Genomic DNA, 22,911 nt, shown 5'->3' with positions numbered 1-22,911 from the left:
AGTCTGTATAAAGCTGAAATTTAAATGCATGTTTGTTTCAATTGCGACTATATATGACTTATGCAGGTGACAAGATCAGACTCCTTATTTGTTAAAACATTGACTATTTCAGTATACTCCTCAAAGAGCTCATTCAGCTTCTCGGAGGCTATGGACAAACCCTTCCAATGGAAGCTGGGGAAAGAAGTAGTTAAGGAGGGGGGGACATTGGGAGTGATGCCATTTTTCTTCCCAAGTCACTGTTATGCGTGGCAGAGCCCTGCTTTCCTGGAGACGTCTGAATACCTGCCTGCCCATGGGAAGTGGTGAACCAATTCCTTGGTTTGCTTTGCTTGCACACGCGGCTTTCGCTTTACCTATTAAACTGTCTTTATCTCAACCCACGAATTTTCTCACTTTTAGCTTTCTGATTCTCTCCCCCATCCCACCAGGGGAAGTGAGTGAGCGGCTGCGTGGTGCTTAGTTGCTGGCTGGGGTTAAACCATGACATTACCATACTTATTGTTGCTTTCAAAACACATTTTGAAAAACAAAGAAATCCTACAGGAACCTTCTGATACTGCTCCTAGAACAGCTCACTGTTCTGGGGCTGTGCGGAAAAAGTAACAATCAGATGTTCCAGAGAAAGGGAAAGCGATGGTCTTCCCAACACAAGTTTCCTGATGAAAGATGCTAGCGATGCAACTGTTACATAACTTATTCTTGGTTTGTTAATCTATTCCTGTGTCTCAGTTTGGCATTCCAGGGGGACTGAAGTCAGAATCCACCTAACAAAAAGATGTGCCTTTTAAAAGAATACCAGAGCATCACCACAAAGCCTTGAAGCTGTCACACAAACTGGCTGAACAACACACTGGCCACTTGCCACAATATTGGCCCCCCAACTTCTGTTCAATACAGTGTTTTAATTAAACTATGCCTATTCTTATTTTTCCCTCAATCTGCCTGCCGCAATATTTGAAAGAAATCTCATTTGGAAGTTTTCTTCAAGGTACATTAGAACTAGCAGCAATATCCATGATCCCAATTCTGAAGAACTTTGTATTTCCTAAGATTACAATTTTATTTCCTAAGATTACAGTTCTATATATACAAAAGAATTAAGGTTTAGATACATCTGACTGAACTGCACTTTAACATAACAAAATCGTCCATTTACACAAATGCATACAGGGGTGTAACATCCTGCTCTATGCAAGCAGCTGTATTCCAGCAATGCTCCATACACAAAAAAATCATTATTGGACCAAAAGAGATAAGGCAGTAGGATGACAAACATTGTCAGACAAAGTAAAAGATAAAAAGTGACTTTTCTTCCCTTCATGTTCACTTAATGATTGCTTTCTGCAGGAGACAGAAGGAGGAGAGCTGTTAATTATATCAAGAATACACCTCCAGGGTAGAGTGAGAGGGGGATGCCATGGCAACTGGCAAATGCAACAGTGAACAAAATGGTCACCCTTTGGTAGGAGACCATAAAAGAGCTCATCCTTTTGTCCCCCCCTATCCCCACCTCCTCCTTCCCCTCCTTTCTTGTCATCTTTGCTGCATTAATAAAAGCATACAGACAACTCAGGAAAAACAACTTTTTCTGTAAGCAGCCTCTGACGTCTTGATGTGCAGGAAGAAAAGATGAAAATTAGCAGCATGTGGGTGGAACAAAAAGGAGGGGAAAAAACACATGAGGTAGAAATAGAGCTGATAATTTTCTAATAATTTAATATTTTACTTAACTCCTCCCATCCCCAGCAAAGTGCCTTTGCAGAAGGGCTTTTAGCAGTTTCTTGAAGAGAACAGCTTGGTGGTTTGTTGTTGTGTGGTTTGGTTGGGTTGGTTTATTTAAGTGGGAATTAGAGACAAAAATGCTCTAGACATTCAAGGCAGTTCAAACAAGTCACTCAAGTTTTCTACTTGAAGAAAGACCATGTCACTGCAGTGCTGACTGCATTCCACAGCAGAAGGGGAAACACTCACTGAAGTGCCCTCTAGCTTCACTCACAGAGACAATTTTTCCTCTTCCAAATAAAATGTCACAATCACTGTAAGGTCCAACACAGAGATTGTAACATCACTAGACTGACACTCCAGAATCAATCTGAGCACTTTTAAGGTTGTGTGTGGTTCCAGCTGCAGACCCCATACAGCAAACCCATCATCTACAGTTCCCTAAATTTCTTCAGTATGAGGCTGTGGTTTAAGACTTCAAGGCATTTTAGACTTTAAGACATCACCAACACTGGGAGGAATTAAACATTGATGAAAGGAGAAACCAAGACCTCAGTTATCTGTTTTAGAACTAGATAAGGGCAGTAAAACAGCAGCACTAAACCACTGCCTTTCCTCAACAAAAACAGCTTTTCTATTATAGAAGCAGCAAACTTCATAAACTCAGGGATCACACTGGCATCCCGACAGCCTCAAAGGCACGGCTGATCTGCATAACCTGGCTGTACCTTTGTGTTGTTTATAACAAAATGTACTTGTTTTGATCCTGGTGGCAGCTTCTTCATGAAACATCATGTTTAGTTAGATCCAACACTGAAAGCTGCTGAAGAGTTTTGACTGCAGGTTTAGAAAGCGAAATGAGGAAAGCACTTGGAATTTGGCACCAGCCAGTGGGAGAAGGTGATCAAGGAGGTGATACTTTGGAAGAGGTGAGTTCAAGCCAAGGGTGAAAGGGAGAATTTGATCGGTCCGAACGGTGCAGGGAGAGCCTGAGGTTTGGCAGTTGGAGCAGGAAAGGGTGGTTGAAAATTTCTCTCTCTCTCTCACTCTTCAGGGATGGAACTGGTCCCAGAGCAAGGGTTTTTTTGGCTAAGGCAGCAGTGAGTCTTAAATAACTCGGCAATGTTGAAATAGCCCCTTCTCGTGACATTTAGATGATATTCTATACTGTGAGGAGCCAATAGAAATTTCAGCTGCTACAATGCTACCCCTTACGAGGACTTTCTACATACAGTCCCATATTTTCAAGGGTCACCACACAGGACTAGAGACTTAACGGCATTTTGGAACTTTGCCCTTGAACACTCTTGTATTTTTAGAGATGTTAAATCCAGCCCTGTGTACAATCTTGATGTCTGCAACGTTTAAGCTATTTGTTCTATTCAGTTCTCAGGATTGGCAATCCACAGTATATCCTAACACGCAACTACAAAGTTTTACCTGTCGTCTTTAAGCTACCTGTCTGACAGTTTCAATACTGGTGAAAGCTGTAATTTTAGTATTAATGCACACAAAATTAAGTCCACAGTAATAAAAATCTCTTCAAATTGCAAGTCAAGAAAAGAAAGACAGATGTGTTTCAGACTGAAGTATCTCCACATGCATTAATAGAATGTTCTGCGCACTATGAAGCTTCATCCTAGCTTGTGCTGCAGTAACTTTCTCATGGTGACACGTCCTTAACAGTATCACAGACATCATCACTATATATGAAATGACCTTAATATGACCAATTTTAGGCAGGCAGAGAAAAGGCGTATTAGAAATTCTCCAATTACCTAGAAGCCTCACAACTGCTATCTGCCAGCACACCCCCTCCTTAGTCCTTAGGACCACAGATTTAAGCATAATGCTACATCAAGGTCAAACCAGTCTGCCTCTTAATCTCTCATTCTCCCTCAACAAGCCCTTGGTATTCCATTTCCAGGGGCCATCAATTTCGCATGAAAATCATAGCTGGCAAGACTAAAAATGTAACTTATAACTCAGAGCAATAGCTGACTGCTTTCAGGATCTCTGCGGATCTTCTTGATAACATTCTCAGACTGAGAAAATTGAAGAGAAGAACAAGCATCCTTCAAAATCCTTCTTGACCGCAAAGTGAATTATCTCTAGTATAACTTTAGTAACGTAACTACTATTAACATAGTGACCACTACTGGATAGCAACTGCAGCCTATTAAATATGTATGTGTCAAAAATCTGGCTCACACGTAAGATGGAAAAGAACAGAAGGAGGAGGACTGACTTTCAGCCACACGTATTCTCCAGGCTGGTGTGCTGCACAGAGGAACATGTACCACAGCAGAGGAAGGAGCAGCCACCAAGGAAGCAGGCTTACTTCTTCTAGCTGCAGTTCTACTTTAAAATGCTGATTTAACTATGCTATGTTCTTATGCTATGACTCACTGTCATGTCTTCTAGAGGTATTACTTTGGACAATAACAAAACAATTCAGAAAACTCCAACACCATCACATCTCATAAGTTCAACCTGAACTACTTACTTTCCTCCCTCAGTTAGGAAAAGCCCATCAGATGAGATGGGCTACTGTTCTCCCACCTTTTCCAGCTGCAGGAGTACTCACTTCATGACTTGAACTCCTAGCATAAGCAATTGTCCTTGAAGCAATCCCAAACAACCCCACTCATTACTGATGGTCATACACCCTTCTTTGGGAGCTGCTATAGTCTGAACTAAATTTAAGTAGTCTCTGGAACTTCAGTCTCTTGCTTTTAAAAACAGTGCAATAGGCTAAAGGGTCAATAGGCTATACTAGAGAATGTGAATATTTGAGAAGATATTTTGTTAAATCCTCAGTCTACATTAGTTTAGTCATATGACCAACTCAGTGACTTCAACAAGAGCAGTTATATCTGCAAGAAGCAGCACAACAAAATTCGCTGAAGGGTTGATGATCATACTGTTGTAACAAATCAAATGGTATTTATTTTCAAAGTGTTCACTGGACAATCTTCTGTATCACTGAAAACTGACCAGACAATAATGCCGTTGTCCTCTTAACTCTGAGGATACAGTAAGAAAGACAAAAAGCAGCATTAGTATGAGCGTTCAAGAATGTTGCATCATCACTCTGGATTTTGAACCAAAGCATGCTGAAGCTGATGAATACATCACTTAAAAATATGATATTATCATTATTTTGGAACACTGAAAGAAACCTCTTGCCAACTTACACTGAGAATATTTTCATACCAATTACTGAAATCTTGTCCATTTATGCTATTTTGTTCCCACACACTATAAAGGATTTTCCTTTCTATCAAAACACCCCCCCCCAAAAAAAAACCCACAAAAAAAACCTACCCATACATTTTAGTCTTCCCACTGTCACTTTCACATTAGATAGTGTTACAAGCTCAGACTTTAATTCACCATTATGGTTTAACAGTAAATACTTATTACAGTAACACTGAACTCAGCCAAATACAAGCACACCACAAATTACTCAAAGTTAAAACCTCCCTCCTTCCTTCCTGAATATAGTAATATACATGGATTAATTTATATTGTGTTTATTAGCAGCTTCTTCAAGCTCACAAGTCTCTCTTTGGTAGCCTCTTTGAATGACTGTTTCAGGCCTTCAGCTGCTTCTGTATTAAACATTAAAAACTCAAAGCCCCCATTATCAGGATTTGGTAAAGCAAAACTGTGTTTGCTATGGGAAAATACCAATTACTCCTGAAAGTAAGAGTTGGATCCAATGAAGTTTGGGAAGATGTTTAACTGATAAGATGATGCTCAACTGACTGTTTAGCTGGTAGGTTCCTCACCACACTAGAGCTCTAATGCTGTAGTATTTTACCCAAGGCTGTACTGAGTACACACAGGTACACCTTTCTGTTAAAGTTATTACAGCCTAAGTGATACTGTTTTATATAAAAGCGGTTTTATAGAAGCATACTGTTAAGCATCCTGTGAAGATGTGAAACAACATTTGAACTATGAACAGCAGCCATACGTATAAAGGACCCCTTTCTGACAACACAATCTTCCAGCCCTGGCACAAGCACTGTATGTCACCACCCTATGCAAGATCTCATGACAGAATATCTACATTAATGTCTTTGTTGACTGTCCTGGGTTCAGCTACAGCAGTCATTTTTTTCTCCTTCTTAGTAGCTCGTGCAGTGCTGTGTTTTTGACTTTCAGCCTGGGAACAGTGCTGATAGCACCGATGTTTTTAGTTGTTGCTAAGTAATGTTTACTCCGACCGAGGACTTTCTCAGTCTCATGCTTTGCCAGGGAGGAGGGGAAGCCAGGAGGAAGCAGAGACAGGACACCTGACCCAAACTGGCCAAAGGGGTATTCCATACCACAGCACATCATGCCCAGTATATAAACTGGGGGGAGATACCTGGAAGGCCCAGATCACTGCTCGGGTCGGGCTGAGTATCGGTCGGCAGGTGGTGAGCAATTGTATCCTCTCCCCTTGTTATTTCCCTTATCATTATTATCATTGGTGGCAGCAGCAGTGGTTTTGTATTATACCCTAGTTACTGGACTGCTCTTATCTCAATCCGTGGGATTTACATTCTTTCGGTTCTCCTCCCCATCCCTCCGGGAGCAGGGGGATGAAGAGGGGGGAGAGTGAGCGAGCGGCTGCGTGGTTCTGAGTTACCGGCTGGGCTTAAACCACGACACTGATGCATCGTATTTCAATAGAGAACACTTCAATTTCAATGGTTCTCCAGCAGCACAGAAACTTATCATGGCACAGTTTTGTATCATCATCTTCCTCAAAGCTGGGAGCCAACTTTTCTAAGTCACTTCCCCTCGTATTTAGTTGAAGTTGTAGAAGAAGATGCTAGAGTCTCACTGGCTCAATACATATGAACACTGCATCAGTCATGAGGACTACAGAGGATTTCTAAAATCAAGTGAAAGGGTCACAATATTGCCAAGCTATTAAAAAGATTAGATCTCATCACAAAAGCATAATAACACACATTGCCAAATTCCATTTACTGACTGCTGTATTGTTTTCTCCTTATGCCTGAAGAGGCATATAAAAAATTCAATAGTTGTTAAATATTTAGGTTAAAAATTCTGACTGGCCTGGAAGGAAGTCAAAAAGCCATAATTCAAACGATTCCTCATTTTAGTAGCAAGTGAAAAACTTTTATAAAGAAACCATATACTGCCTGGAACTGTAAAATACAACAGCCAGCAGAAAAAGACATATATCAAGGTAGATTTTGTGCTCATTTGGGGGTTTTTTTGGGTTTTTTTGGACTGTCAATTTCTTGGGACAAGTGACAGAAGAACCACAGGCCCTGTAAACCTACTCAAACTATCCAATAACAAAGCACTTCTCTGGGCTGCCACAGCTCTATATATGACATCATTTGTTTACAGAAAGCAAATACTTGCCAATTATAAATAAAACAGAATTCAGGCTGTTGAAAACAGACAGATGTCTACAAGAGTGGCTATTCCTGTCTCCACACTAATTCATAGTGTTATAGTAGCAGTAGGACAGCTTCACACAGCTTACAAGATCTCAATAGAAATGGACTAAAAGGAAGTATGTAATAATCTCATTAGCTGGGAATGCTTCCTAAAAGGGAATGCTTGCAAGCTTCAAAGTGCATCACATTAAGAGGTATGTTTCATTTCAAGCGATTTAACAGGAAATCTCATCACTTCCAGTGCAGTTAAATACTAGCTCATCTACAGTATCCACTTTCAAGGTTAGTTTGTGTGCAGGTTTTTCACCATTCTCATGTTTTGCCACATGCCTGAGTAACTGTTGACCTTGCTGGAAAAGCTGCCATAGCAATTGCATACCCTGAACCTTCAATAAAGCCCAGCAATGAACTTGGCTGATACATGTGAGTTTGTTGAGTAGGGTTTAAAAAGGTGGCTACATCCAAAAAGCAAACAGTAACATTACTTTTAAAAGAAGCTTATTAGCTAATTCTTTTTATTTTGAAGTCATAAATCACAGTGTGATAACACCTATTTTTTCCCCAAGATAAACTGGAAAAAAAAAAAAAGAAGCCTTAACATGCCAAGCCAAGATTAAAAAAAAAATTAAAATCTGAAATACCAGACTATGATTCTACTAGAATACCTGCCTTGACATTTCTGTTCATTTCTGTAGTTCAATGGAAAAATGTTACTGACTTCCTGAGGGGCACAAATTGGAGAAAGTTACTTCCATGAAAATCCAATAAGGAAAAACTCTCTTTACTCTTACATCCTTTCCTCTTACTCTGCTAGGAGATGCACCATACAAATGTGCATTGTAACTAAACATACTGTTAGGTAACTTATCTCAGTATTAATAACTGGAGACCTTCATGGACACTCTAGACTCAGACCTTCCACACAGCATGGGGAAAAACATAGGTTGGCATGCCTCCTGACAACGAATACTACCACCATTTCAAGAAGAAATATAGTGCGAAGCTGTCTAGGACAAATGCTGTATAACAGAGTCTGCCCTGAGGGTGCTCAGGCATTGGAACAGGCTGCCCGGGGCAGTGGTGGAGTCACCGTCCCTGGAAGTGTTCAAAAGCTGTGTAAATGAGGGCCTTAGTAACACGGTCTAGTGGTGGCCTTGGCAGTCCTGAGGTTAATGGTTGGACTTGATGATCTTAAAAAGTCTTTTCCAATCTAGTTCATTCTATGATTCTGTAATTCTTCTCTGCCCTCCTGGACAAGGCAATAATCACCAGTAAAACAATATTCGTCAAAACGATATGAGAACAAGCACCCCCAGATTCAAGAGAATAGTGCATGAAAACACAAGGTTCAAACTCCACTGGAAGGCACATATCTGAAATGGAAACAAGAATAACATCTGGAACTTTCACAAAAGACACAGAAATATCTGCTTCTCCTGAAGCTGCGGAGTAGACAGCATTAAACCTTGCTACAGGGCTTGACTTACAGCCTCAATTTTCTTCAGCAGCACTAGGCAGAAAAACTTAGAAGGAAGCCCTCTTGACTCTACACAATACAGAAGGTTCACCTTGGAAGTTCTTCTGTCTATTAATCAGCATCTGTAACAGCTGTGCTTTACTCCTGCAAAGCGTTTGTACATTAACACACTGAAGGGAGGACCAGGCAACGCGCACTATCTGAAGTTAGGTTGAAAAGATCTAAAGAAGAGAGGTAGTGTTCCGGAGAGAGAAACCAGATTTGCTTCAGAAACTAGAAGAATTATCTGGAGGTTTCAGAAACACATTTATATTGAAAAACAGGCAAGACAGGTATTCAAACCCTTAACACATTAAGGCGGTATTTAACTTGCTAACATCAGAGATGTACCTCCTTAAAAGCTTATGCTTTTGCAAAGCAGAGATAGGTCTATTTTACAGAAGAAAAGCCTCATCCAAATTTGGAGGATGAAGAGAAATTCTGAAAAGCTTTTACTGTCCATCCTTCCATTTTTATGGAAATTCGTGCCTAGGCAAGGTGATGGAAAATTCAGCAATCCTCCCCCTCCCTGCAACCATAATACTTTTTTCTGGTAACTGGCAAGCTGGAATGCACTGTGGGGATATCTCTAGACTAGTCAGAGCGTGTACTTCTCCTTGTACACCTCTGCTGAGTAAGGCACATGACAGGTAGATGAAGTTACAGGAGATACCTGGAAGATGAAATAATAGAGAAGAAATACATGAGGGACAGAAGAGACAAACTGCAGAAAATGAGAATAAATTTCTGCAGCTCATAAAACAAGTTTGTTCAAGACACTTCTGAAAGAGCTCTACTTTAAATAAGTACTGAACATGATTCAACATACTCATATAGTTGTCTGCCTTTCTTGTGCAGAAAACTTAAGAGACACTTCCTGTTTTACAAACTTAAGCATGATACAGACAACCACTTGTGAAACACTCAAAGACAACAGGTTTATAAATTGCACTCCAACAGATTTTTTTCAAGTACTTTTAGACAAATACTACTTTAATTACTTTTTGAAAGCTAGCAATCAATAACACAGACTATGTTTTCATAGCATAAAACATGCACAAAGCCCCACACAGTATTAAAACACAGACTATTAACTAGGAACATAGATTTTTCTTCAAAACATATTTCATCTTCCAGTCAAAATGTGCTGAATAACTGCTTCCTCGTGTGCTGATGGCAAAAATTACAGAGAGCACAAAACACTTTGGGGCTTTCAACCAATGGTTTGCTGGCAAAATGAATGACCACTAAACATTTCATTCATCCAGTTTTCTTCTTGGCTTTCATTTCACATTAAGGACTGATAAATAGCCAACCCTTTCCAGCTCTGTAATTGTTTGCTGGATAAACCCAGAAACTACAAACTAAAAAAAACATAAGTAATACAAGAGAGTTAAAATCAGATCTTCAACCATTCAAGTTGAGAGAAAAGATATTTGGGATCTCCAGAGCAGAGTGCAATGTTAGCAAGGGAAGAGCTGATGAGGTTGTTAGCCTTTAGGGATCAGAGAGAACTATTACTATCTTTGAAATGCTGAGGAATGATGTGGACATTAAGAAGATTTTAGTGTGTCATAAATATTTCAATTTGAAGATTGTTTGGGGTTTTCCCAAAAGCTTTTGGGCACGCAAACTGTCCTTCAAGCCTGACATAAATAGGGATGAGCTCCCTGCGCTGATGTGGCCCAACTTGTCTTAGATGACAACAATACAAGGAAAGCAGGTATTTCCAATTGCTGCAAACACTCAGCGACACACTTGATTGTATAGACTAAGTAAGAAAAGCTAATTATCAATAGACAGGGACTTCACAGAGCTTACCTGTTTCTGTGCTGATGCTCCCATATGCACCTGGCAAAACTTAACTGCCTGTTCAAGTGCTGCTTCTTCATCCACCTGAACACAGAATCACAACTCATTAAGTCATACTTAGCTTATCTATAAATCTAATTGAATTCACATGAAATGGGGATGTAGAGTACGGGAGTAATGGAGATGTACAGTATGGGAGTAATGGGGAGAAGCAGCATTTCTATGGCAGAACAGTGATCTTAAGTTATTCAGGAACATATATTCAAAGATACACAAGTATCCCAATTCAAACTAACATTTAGCATGAACAAACCCCATATAATTTGTATTGCAGCTCTTAAATTATTTCAAAAATTTAGTTCCAAAACATGGAGGGTCCTACTCCCCACCCCTCCCCAGTAGTGGTCTTGTCAAGAGAATGGTTCTTTGGGAGGTGTTTCTCTCCCCAGCTTTTTAATGAATACAGGGCCAATTTTATACTGCTTGGTTTGGCAATTACTGTTATTTTACAATCATGTCTGAGGTTACACAGAGAAATTACAATTAATGATAAAATACTTTACCTGTTTAATCAGCATGTACGTTTCAGACATGATCTTCTCAATTTTACCCAGGTCATAGGCCATAACTTTCTGACCTTGCTGCCATACTCTATAAGCATCAAGCAGAAGTGTTTTTCCAGACTCCACATCCTCAAGTAATTTCCTTTTCCTGCTTGATCTCTGCACAGGTTCTTCTGTAGGTACTGGCTGAACTATTCCTTTAGCTGCCTGCTGCTGATGTTTTGAGCTGATACTTAGCTCTTCCAAAGAAAGTTCTGGAGTCCGGCTCTCTGGAGCTCTCTCCTTGGAGTTCCTGCCAGACTGAAGACGTTCTGGCTCACTGCGTTTACATGAAGAATCAAATTTTTCAGGGTCCTTGGAATATCCATCAAGATCCATAGGCTCAACTGAACCAGGGCCAGGGAGCTCTTTAATTTCCTTGTCATTCTTGTCCTCTTGTTCCAATATGTCCATAGCATTGGGAATTTGTCCCTGTGTCACCTCCTTTACTCCATTTTCAGTACTATGTGCTACTCCATCCGATAAAACCGGCTTTTTGGGAAGAACCTCTTTCCCCTCTTCAGCACTAGTTTTATTAGAGACGTCTGTTGTCATCCTTCCTGAAGCAAGGTTTGAAGACTTGGAACTCTGATCTTCTGAAACCTTAATAAAAGAGATCCTTCTTCTCTGTTATTATTGAAATCAGAAAGCATTTGAGCACAGCTATGACTACCACGAAAACTGACAGTGAGTATCTTTACGTTACTGCTTCTGCTGAAGAAAATGCATTTATTCTAGGTTCACTCTTGTTTGTTCCTGAATATTAATTAATCCATGCCACAACTCTTACAATTAAAGTATTTTAATCAGTAAAAACACCACAGAGAAATCAACAGCACAGGCTGAACCAAAGCTGAAATGTTTTTTCCCCACACACTACTTCAGTCTATACTGAAGTACAAGGGGATGCAACTAAATGAAATACAAGGTTTTAACAGCACAAAATTTTCTTGTAATATACTGAAAGCAAAACCAAACCTGTTCCTTTTGGCAGCTGCAAATCAACCCCAAATTTAAGAATCTTCCCCTTGGTTGCTCTTACATAACCTTCTTGTTAGTAGATCAAGCAGTATGTTAAACTCTGCTGAGTATTTTAATTTTTGTACTTTTTCTTTGGTGATGGTCCAAAGGCAGAAAACCTCAGTACATCATCTCTTCTTTCAAAACCTGCTATTGATACAATTCTTCCATCCAGATTTATGAACAAACTATTTCATAGACAGAGTTCCAGTGTTCTTAAAGAAGCTTTATTTTACTATACTTAGTTAACTTGGAAAGCCTTTAGGAACAAACAATTCCTGGAATGCATTTATCAAGTAAACTTCCAAGTTCCAGTTATCTTCACCTGGAAAACAATTAGCTTCTATCTGACTTCTTAAAATTTCATCTAAATTACAATTAATTTGACAGGTGTGGTGCTGTCAAGAACCAGTACATAATATCTAGTTGTCTGGTTTTAGTTTGCAAGAGGAATATTAGTTCATTTTAAAGGGAAATTTCCAATAGACCCCACCTGTAAATGTAGCTGTTCTTATACTCCACAAAACTACCATCATTTGAAATTTTAGGGACAGTCCAACCAAACTTACTGCAATCAGTTCTCAACAACTGTTATTTGTTACTGGATTTCAAAAACAAAAGACAACAATGCTGGAAGGAAGTTTAATATGTAGTTGCATATAAACAAAAGGTATTAGAAATAAGTGATAATAATGTAGCACTTCAGCCTCAGGAGATCTAAGGTCAGCAAACTAAACCTAGAAAAATCTAATTACTAAATCAAGGACCATTGAACACATTTACCTGTGTCAGATCGTTGAGAGTGTCCTCCAACACTTTCACTGTAAGCACAAAGGCTTGTTGGGCCAGAACTTGGCGATCTGCATCACGCAGGTACTTCCTGTGCCACAGTAGGGTAACAGAAATTAAGCCACCTGCCCAAAGCTTATAGAACTTTAAAAGCAGGAAGCAGGACATTGGAAAGAAAACAAACCCCCTCCAACAAATAAACACCCCCCCCCAAAAAACTCAACACAATTTTAAAGCAAGTTAGAAGAAAGCAAACACCATGAATAGTTGCATATTGAAATCTAACACACTAGCTATGTTTCCCTCCACTTCTCCCCTCTGCATAACCATCAAAGATGACATGCATGAAGCAAAAGATAGCAGGATCTACAAACAGAGGGAAGGGGAAAGGAAAAAAAAACAACCCAGCAAACCAAACCCAGAGCAAAACAGACAACCAGAATTGGAGTTTTCTTACATCAACCCTTCTGTGCCCCTCAAATACCAGCTTTTTAATCTAACTTTTTCTTGAAAAGGCCCATCAGTCACACAAAGCTATCCTCAACTGACGGGATTTTCATGTTCTGGATACTAATACCTTTTTTCCTATTTAGTATTATTAATTAAAAAAAAAAAAATTGTATGTGTAAAACTTACTCAATCTATAGCTTCATTTAATTTACAAGAGCATTGTAACTTCAGTGTATTCTGACGAAATGCTTTAGTCCACTTTGAAGGAAAACACTTCCAGCCATCAATCCCACCCAATTGAGTTTGAGGAAAACTGAATTTCTATTTCAGAATTACCTGGTTTTACTGAGAGGGCTAAAAATCAAGTAAATTTTGAAGGGTACTATTTCAGTCAAAAAGCCAACATTTTTAATACACATTTTCTCTCTACAATAGTGCATTAAACTGGCAATTAAAATTTTATGGTTTGCTTTTTGGACAAAAGATACAAAAACCTGATTCCCCGTTAGTTCAGTAATAACTAAAGTTCAGCTAAAACCTCCCTGTTTTTAAAAATAGGGTTGTTACAGGCATATACCAGACACACCCAGAATGTTTGCATTTATAAGTTCACCATAGCTGGCACTGGCCGATCCAACATGTCAAATTACTTGTTTGTTAAATTCAGTCTAGACTTATAAATAACATAATATTTTTAGTACAACTATGGGCTTGCTTAGGACAGAATTTAAACCTTCTACGGTCCAGTACTTCAGATATGCTAAAAGTCAAAGTATTTTTGGCTTCAAGTTTGCTGAACATGCGGTGACATTCCCAGACATACTACAATCTATGCAAATTCACATGCCCTCACACTCAAAAACACATGAAGAAACCTTCAATGCCTCCAACTTATTGCCATCAATCATCCAGTTCAATTTCCTTAGCATTTGCCAGAGACTGATTTCAACATTTCCCACTCGGCAAGCTACCAGAATTATACCTCAACTGCTTCAATGTTTTCCTTAGATGTTTATTTTGGTCTTCCAATTGATATGAATCTGTATATAGCTCACGTTAAATGGCTTCTTTTTTCTTAAATAAGGTTAATGCAATTAAAATTAGATCTCCCATGAATAGGATAAGCTTTTTAAATAGCATCAGCTGCCAACAGGCACATAACCATTGTTCAGGCCGTCAAGGATTACAGGAAGGCAGGATGCCTGGGCCATGACCTCCCTCACTGGACATAGCTCTTATGCAAGAGGCCAGCAGAAGGGTGCAGAAATCACGATGCTCTGTTCCACCAGTGAATCCCTCCACACGACAGAAAGCCTCTGCAAGTCTATCAAGGCAGCTCTATGGCTGCTCTGAGTTTCAAGAGAAATTCTAGGTTCTACTATGGAATTGCAATCCTGAGAAAAATTAACCATCATTCCACTATATTCCTGAGGAATCTGTTTAAAGACTTTTCCTAAACTAAATAAAATAGCTACACAGTGAACAAAATATATTCAATGCTTTACAAAGTGATGGATTAAAATAAATAGACCATACTTTCCCTGATCAGGGGTCCTCTGCAGCATAGATGAGACTTTCAGCAAGGTGTTGTAATCCTTTAGTTGTGACAGTACATTTAGCAGTAAGACAATAGAGCGGTTCATATGAGATGCAAAACTGCCCGGGCGGTCGATCTCATCCACGGGGATGCGCCAGATTCCCTGCAGAGAAAGAAAAAGAGGAAACCTCTAAAGAGGGATCCAACCAAAGAGGACAGAAGGATCCAACTGAAATCTTCAGATATAGGTGAGATTCCGCAGGGTACTGAATTTCACTGAGGGTCAGGGAAATAATGGATAGACAAATGCTGTGGTCCTTCAGACAGGGAGATCCGAGTCAACTGATTCTCAGGAACTAATTCTTAGTAACCAAGTCTTAGGAACTTGGTTACTGCCTTGGTATCATCAGTGTTCATCACAGCACTAACCAGTCTGATAGGAAGAATCAGATTCCTCAGCAGTATCCATTTTCCAGTGGCAGATTCAAACAGTTGTGCATACATCCTGACCCTTCTAATTAAATTTCTGGGACAAGGGAATCTTTGGGGAGCAAGGCTGGAGTCTCATGAAAAACATAATTTAATTATGGTTAGTCAGCTCAATTTTTGCCATTACTGGTAAGTCAAAGGAGAAGGAAAAATGCCTATCCCCAGCTACCACTTATGACCATTTACAAAACCTGCTGTTACCTCAGTGCAAACCCCTCCCTTGTGCTTTATTCAGTCCTGAAGCTCTTCCTATAGCAGCTTTTTAAGATTAAAATCCTCTGGTTGTGTAAACCATTTTGTGACAATGCAGGAAAGAATAGTCTCATCGATAGGAGACCTGATGGAAAATCAATTTTGCTTTCCAAACCTGTTCAGAAAGCAGGATATACAAATATTTACTCCTGTATCCTTGTTTAAAGGTCTTGCTTTGATATTTTTAGCTTTGCTTTCAGTGTGAGCAAAATTCTTCAGAACTTAATGCAAAGTGGAAGCAAAGAAAATGATTACTGCAATCATAGATGACATCTGACCACAAAAGAAGCAGATACATAACCGACCCATCTACAACAGACCCTCCCCCTGCATGCGTTCAGAGAATCTGCAGTTCTGCTCCATAGGATGTAGAAGAACTTGGGAAAACCCAACAAATATCAGTGTTTTTAAATAGGAAACAATCGCTTCAACCAGATATAATGCACAGCCTGTCCTGCCAAATTTTCTTACTCTTGCTCTTCCTCATGCTCTCTATTCTTACACCCTGATGATCACAGACAAAGCTATTTTTCCTCTTTGCTTCCTGTATCTCTTTTTCAAACCTTTTTTTGTAGCTTTCCTTTCCCAGGAAGTACCTATACCCCCACCATGACTGACCCCTGAGGCACAACTGTTGCTTCCTCCTATCCCCAATTACCAACCTCCACACGTACCTTCTGTGGCTTGGTGGCAAAGATCTTATCTGCTTGTGCAGCTCAGTAGCTCTCAAGCACATACAGATCTTGAAGGTGACAGTTCCATAAAGCAGCACAGACTTCATTTAAAATGAGAAACTTTTTCTTCCCCCAAACTATACAATGACTTTCCTTTCGGGCCACAGATGAAACACATTCTGGAGCTGACACTTTTTGCTTCTCTGCACGTACATAAACTGGGTTTCTGCCAAATCCTAAAACAACTGAATGCCTCATCACGGCACCCCATTGCAACAACCTACTTAGCCAATTTGACTATACAAAACAATTTATGGTCAACTTAGATACATTGTGTAGGAATGGAAGACAGCCAACATGTAAGTTCCTGGTCTTTTTCAGCATTATCTCATCCTTCATCTGAATTAGGCACATCATTGGAGGGAGCTTTCAGCTGCCTTATCTGGAACAAGCTGAAACAATTCTGCAGCTCTCACACGTCCCATGTATACTGAGGAAGTTGGGGCTGTTCAGCCTGGAGAAGAGAAGGCTGCGTGGTGACCTCATAGCAGCCTTCCAGTATCTGAAGGGGGTCTACAAGGATGCTGGGGAGGGACTCTTCCTTAGGGACTGTAGTGGTAGGACAAGGGGTAATGGGTTCAAACTTAAACAGAGGAAGTTTAGATTAGATATAAGGAAGAAGTTCTTTACAGTGAGGGTGGTGAAGCACTGGAATGGGTTGCCCAGGGAGGTTGTGGATGCTTCATCCCTGGCAGTGTTCAAGGCCAGGTTGGACAGAGCCTTGAGCCACATGGTTTAGGGCAAGGTGTCCCTGCCCATGGCAGGGGGGTTGGAACTAGATGATCTTAAGGTCCTTTCCAACCCTTACGATTCTATGATTCTATGATTCTATACATTTTAACACTACTCCAGAGATTACAATAATGCAGTAAACCCATTTGCAATGACAGATTCTGCTAACTGCAGCTACAAAGCTGTGAAGGTGACAAAGTCCACATGATAAAAGCCAAGTTGCATATTATGAGAAATGCTGCTCTTCTGTCTTTCTAAAACAGGACACATTGGAAGAGCCTAAATTAAAACCCACATTAAGGGCATTTAAGTTTACATATTAAGTTTTACCTTGATAAAGGTTTGATTTTATAAGGGAAGTCACGATCTTTTCATGTGTTGACTTGCAATAAATAAGATTACTGTCCTATGTTACATACCTGCCTGTTTCACATGCAGCCTCAAGCTAAAAGCAGAAAGAAACCTGCCATCAGGAGTCAGATGGCAGAATCTTCATTTCAGCCACTGTGATTTTACTAAGCAATATACAAAACGCTGATGTTAAAATGAGTTTATCAGAATTTATGAGTGATACTGAATTCTTTTTAAGACTTCAAGTTGAGTCAGAGACTAAAGGAAGAGTCTCATTCAAACTTCTCCCAAAGACAAGTTTAACTAAGCCCATCAGGCATCAGTTTTTCCTTCCTAAGTATCAGTAACCTTCAAGAAGAATATGTCTGAATTCAGATCATCCACTGCAACCTTTTTAAAAAGCTGATGTTAGGCAATTTTTTTTTTTTTTTAAACAAAACTTAAGAAAGATAGAAATGCAAAGCCTGTAATGAAATAACTGAGGAGGAGACTGGAAAAAGTTATTCAGTTTGACTAAAATTAAAGTTTTCAGATGATAATTTGAAAATTCAGATTTGTTAGCAAAGTACCTCTGTGACAGTACACACAGAGAGGAGCGCAGATCCTTGTGAGAAACATTTGCAGTTCTTTGAAAGATTTTGTTACTGATTATCCCCACTTAGGACACTTGACAAAATGTCTTTGGCTCTGGCCACCAAAAGGATTTTACATCCAACACACTGCTCCTTTCTGCTGGCCACCATTCCCGCAGCTGAAAGGTTCCTCCCTCTGCAACAGCCAGCAAAGCTGTTTACATGAAACTAGAGGAAGGAGTGAGACACTTCCAAAAACTCCAAAATGCCTCTCAAGATCCAAAACATCAAGCTGCTCTCCATGCCTTCCTAGCTAAACACACACTCTGTGAGAGCTGGGGGTGGGGGAAGCAAGCCTGATATGCACTGCGGGAAGAAAGAATAAATCTGGAGCACATGAAAATTCTGCAAATAACTTCTGCTTTTTACATTAAATATGAAACTGAATAATGAAGTCAGCCAACCATATTCCTGGTGACAATTTAGGCTTTTTTTTTTTCAGCTTAAAACTTGCTGCACAACCTCTCCTTGCAGAAAAATTGAAGACTTGGGGAGGAGGGTGAGGAAAAGAGGACCATACCACGCAGGGTTTTGTGAGCATGAGCTACAGCATTAGTGGATACTTTCTAGTTCAGCCACTGAAAATAGAAAGGAAGGAAGTACTTATTATTCCTCCTTGCTGCTTACTCCAGAACTTTATGGGAAGGGATTCCCTGGGGTTTAGGAATGCCTCTCTGAGGAGGGAAGGCTGACGGTTCTCAGCAAAACCCAAACTTCTCTGGGGATGGCTGCTGCTGATGCTGCAGAGCTTCAGAGTAAGCCATTTTCTAAGCAGAGATCAAACCCTATGGAGTGCTCCATGGTTTCTCTTCTTAACGAAATGGAGTAATGCTAGTCACACTTCAGATGATCCAATTCATACGCAACAAGCAAACACGTAAAAAGACTACTGCTACAAATACGGACCTCCAGTTACTTATGACTCAATTCCCTCTTTTTTTCCAAGGGGTCCCAGAAGTGCAAGTTATACCATATATAACAAACTCAATTCCGCTGCTGCCTTCAAGTGACCGAAGCAAAACCACGCTTCTTCATTTGTCAGTCTCAGTAACGTCCTACCAAGAGCTCTTAGAAAAAGCATATTTAATATAAATACTATTTTAAGATTGTCTGAAAACATGACAAAACTAATAAACCAACTAATGAAGTTGTGCAGGGAAACCACCGATTAATAATGCAACAACCTACACAGTATTTTGAAATCAGAAATTGAACTAAGCACAACTGCATAATCCCTGGAAAACGGACACTTTCCTAAACCCTTTTTTGTTTAAGTCTTTGTTTTAATACACGGTTTTTACACACAACATACTGAAGCACTTGTCGTTTGACTTGCGTCCTCTCTTCACAGTTACTTATGTCAACATGCAATTACTTTGCGCTGGGGGCCTGAAAAGGAAAGGAACATGGTTCAAGCTGAACAGTTTCAGCACATAGGATTTGAAACCTCACCCTTTCCAGCTAAGAAAGTACAGCACAGAACCTTGAATACCCCCACTCCTCTGTGTAAGCATTGCTCTATTTAGGTTCAAGCCGGTAAGCATGTGTTTGCTTAACTTGGGGCTTCCTGCTAGTTCTAAGTGTAACCATCAAAACTGCTCCCTCCCCCATGTAGTAAATTGCTAAACCACCTTCTCTCATCCAATCTTAAAAGTGCTCCCATATCTCTTGGTATTTTACCCTGTCAGCCGTTTTTGGCTTTTCTTCTTTCCTACAGACAATTCTGTTGTTTTTCTTCCTCAATTCCTCATTTCATCCTTACTGCCTTTCAGAATGTAGTGGAACAATTCCACCTTTGTGAACAGGAATGTGAGTGAGCACAAAAGTATTAAGAAATGAAAGCACCTATATTCCAAATAGTAAAATTATTAGCTGCAGGGATTTGCGTAATCAAGGAAGAAAAGGCAGCCTCTACTTTTTGTAACTTAGCCAATTACAGAAAAATCTTACGAACTTTTTCAGAGTATTTAAGGAGCACTCCTCTTGCCTGCTGTTAGTCTTGTTCACATACTACAGTAACGGAATGTAAAAAAATGGTGTGATAATAAATAAATGATATTTTATCAGCCTGGAAAAGGAAATAGAAATAAGGCAAAACTGCAGCAACTTCCTTTCGGTAAGTCAGAACCAAGCAGGATTACAATTCCTGGTCTGCAAGGTAAATGTTGTCTATGTCTTTTTTTCTTCTTTTTTAAACACACACACACCTGGAAGTGAATAAACAGCATGCATGCTTTCTGGAAACACTGTGGAATTCTGCAACATTATTTTAGCAAGAGAGCAGCATGAAAAATACTGACAAATGAAAATGCTCCATATGCTCTCATTATCATATGTTGATAAAGAAACATAATGGGCCATTTTCACCTCGTTTGTGTCTTCAAAATACAACATATTTTCAGAGTCTTAAATTTCAGATTTTTCAATTTCTAGAACAATCATTTTACAGTTGACTTGGCACTGAATTTGTTTTAATGAAAAGAACACGCAAGCCGTACCCACTTGGAGAGACTATTATGTGTGAGCATGAGTCAGGGGGGCACACACAAGGCAAGGAAAGGGAGTCATTTCCTTGCTGCATAAGCAATTATATAAAGCCAGAAATGCCTTGTTAAGATGACGGGTTACGAGTTCAGGTGGAATTAGTGAAACAGAAACTGAGGTCTACAGACAGCCTTTGCAGAACACTGGGTTTGGACATTTGCCAGGCTGAATCTGGAGGGTTTTGTTCACTGGGTCAGGAGGCTTGAAGAGTTCTTACTCAGATGGTTCCCATGTACCATGTAATTTCACAACAATGTCAACAAAAGTCACACCATTTCTTTTTAAAGGAAATGGCTAAACAGACAATTAAAAAAAAAAAAAGGGGGCAGCAAAGAATCCATTCTACTCCATGGCTGCAAAGGAAAGACAGACAGAGAAGAAAGCAAGGAGAGACAGGCATTCTCTTAAAACCTGTTTTTAAGGCGTAATCCTGTTCAAGCAATGACACAGCTGTATTGCCTCTGGAGCTTCTCTGATATGTGCCTCAGGCAGACATTATCCACTTGAAAAACCCAGGAAACATAAGGAGGTGTGTGCAAAACACAACATCCCTTTGATGATTACGACTGTTCCCTGCACTACATTTCCAGGTTAACACCAACAGCACCAGTGGAGTACCCTTCCCCTGAGTACTCTAAGAAACAATCCTTAGATTCCCTCTTGACTAGCTCCTCATTTCTCTACTCTGCAAGTCTGCGGTGCCAGAGCAGAGATGGAATAGAAGATACAGTTGTGGGACAAATGCCAAGTGGTGAGTCTGCAAGGCCGTTCTGGTTTCTGTCAGTGGCACACCAAGGTTGAGCCCTACTACTCATTCCTAATGGAGGTGCTGCAGAACCACAAAGAGAATTGGGGCTAACATCACTGGGAGAAGCCGCTGGTTGCCAGAGAAGGGCAAGTTTCAGGATTGATGGTTTTCACCTAGACCCCTACACTTGTGTCACTAGAGTGACTGTCCCCATCTCCCCAGGGGTTACAAATTAAACAGCTAGTAGCGTACATACAGGCACTTTAACCGGTATTAGATTCTACCTGGTGGAGGGAGGGTTAATTCAACCCTGTTTCAAGAAAATAAAAAACTGCTTCAGAATACAGAACTATCAGCTATCATCTCTGCCTATATCCGGTAATACGCAAAACCAGTCAAACCTGGCACGCTGTATTACCAACAGTATCCTGACAACACTCCTGCCTTAAAAGAATGCAAGAGTAGCAAAGCATAACAAAGCCTGGGTATGAAGAAGAGAGATTAGAAATACCTAGCAATCTAATGCAGGGACAGAAGAGTTAAAGTCCGGAGATAAATATCTCACTCTCCAAAACATAGCTTTTCCACTCCTCTGGGAATAACAACAGGACAGTGCTTAAATGGAGAAGTAAGTTAAACATAAGATAGATGTTCAAAAGGATGGGGAGAATGACACAACCTGTGGAATGCCCAAATGGGCCAAGGGCAAGGCAGCTGCTACAAGAAAAAGATGACAGATTTTTCACAAGAACATCAGCTAATTTTCAAGTTGGGTGGGTGAGTGCAGCAAAAGAAAAATGCCAAATCCTACCTACCTGCCTTATAGGAACCTAAAGCTGTCTATCTCCAAACAGGTTACGCTGATTCACCTCCATCACCTAGTGCAGTATACATGATACCAGAAAGAAAAGGAGGAAAAGAACTTTGTAACATTAAAAGGTGTGATAATTGTTGAGATTCAGCACATTGTTAACATATAATTAGCTGTCTGGAGATTCTTCATGCTGAAACACTGGAGTAAGTGTCTCCTTCTCGTACAGGATGCCAACTTCTACTATTTCAGTAGGCTTCAAGGATTTCACAGTATTGGAAGAAACATATTTTCACATACTTAAACATCCAAGTTCCAGATGTAAATTACTGATTACCCAATACATACTCAACTGATTTGAGTTCTTTAAACTAGGCTGTTGGAGCGCTAGAAGGTTCTTTTACCAAAACACTCAATTTTTAACACCAACAAAACCTGCTCTTTAATCCTACATCCCTTACTTTTCAGCAAACAAAATGCTGAACTGCCCACTCCCGCCCCACAGCTGACATCCAGCTTCCCTGCACTGACAGCATGGAGTGTCTTTCATCTTTCAGACTCTCTTCTACATAATGACACCCACACTAAAACATCAAGATGAAAACCTATAAAATCCCAGCGTTTGCAAAATACTTCAGCATACTCATATAATGCTTTGAAAAAGTAACATCATCCACCTGTGTGTTTTACAATATATCACCAAGTTTGACTCAAAATCTCAGAAAATACCAAAAG

The 22,911-nt window shown here is 39.9% G+C and overlaps 1 protein-coding gene across 9 annotated transcripts in view; it reads right to left on the bottom strand.

Moving 5' to 3' along the window:
• The window catches only part of CABIN1 (calcineurin binding protein 1), a 116,851-nt gene that overhangs the window by 25,207 nt on the left and 68,733 nt on the right, over positions 1-22,911 (bottom strand). For all 9 annotated transcript variants that reach the window (XM_030500333.2, XM_030500335.1, XM_030500332.1 and 6 more), the window contains 4 exons: positions 14,883-15,046; positions 12,891-12,987; positions 11,049-11,690; positions 10,495-10,569 (listed from right to left, as the gene is read on the bottom strand). In XM_030500333.2, coding sequence (XP_030356193.1) covers positions 10,495-10,569; positions 11,049-11,690; positions 12,891-12,987; positions 14,883-15,046 — 978 coding nt within the window. The remainder of the gene's footprint in view (positions 1-10,494; positions 10,570-11,048; positions 11,691-12,890; positions 12,988-14,882; positions 15,047-22,911) is intronic.

This window comes from Strigops habroptila, chromosome 11 (genome assembly GCF_004027225.2).
Source record: "Strigops habroptila isolate Jane chromosome 11, bStrHab1.2.pri, whole genome shotgun sequence".
NCBI lineage: Eukaryota > Metazoa > Chordata > Aves > Psittaciformes > Psittacidae > Strigops > Strigops habroptila.
This window is presented reverse-complemented; position numbering and strand designations above follow the sequence as displayed.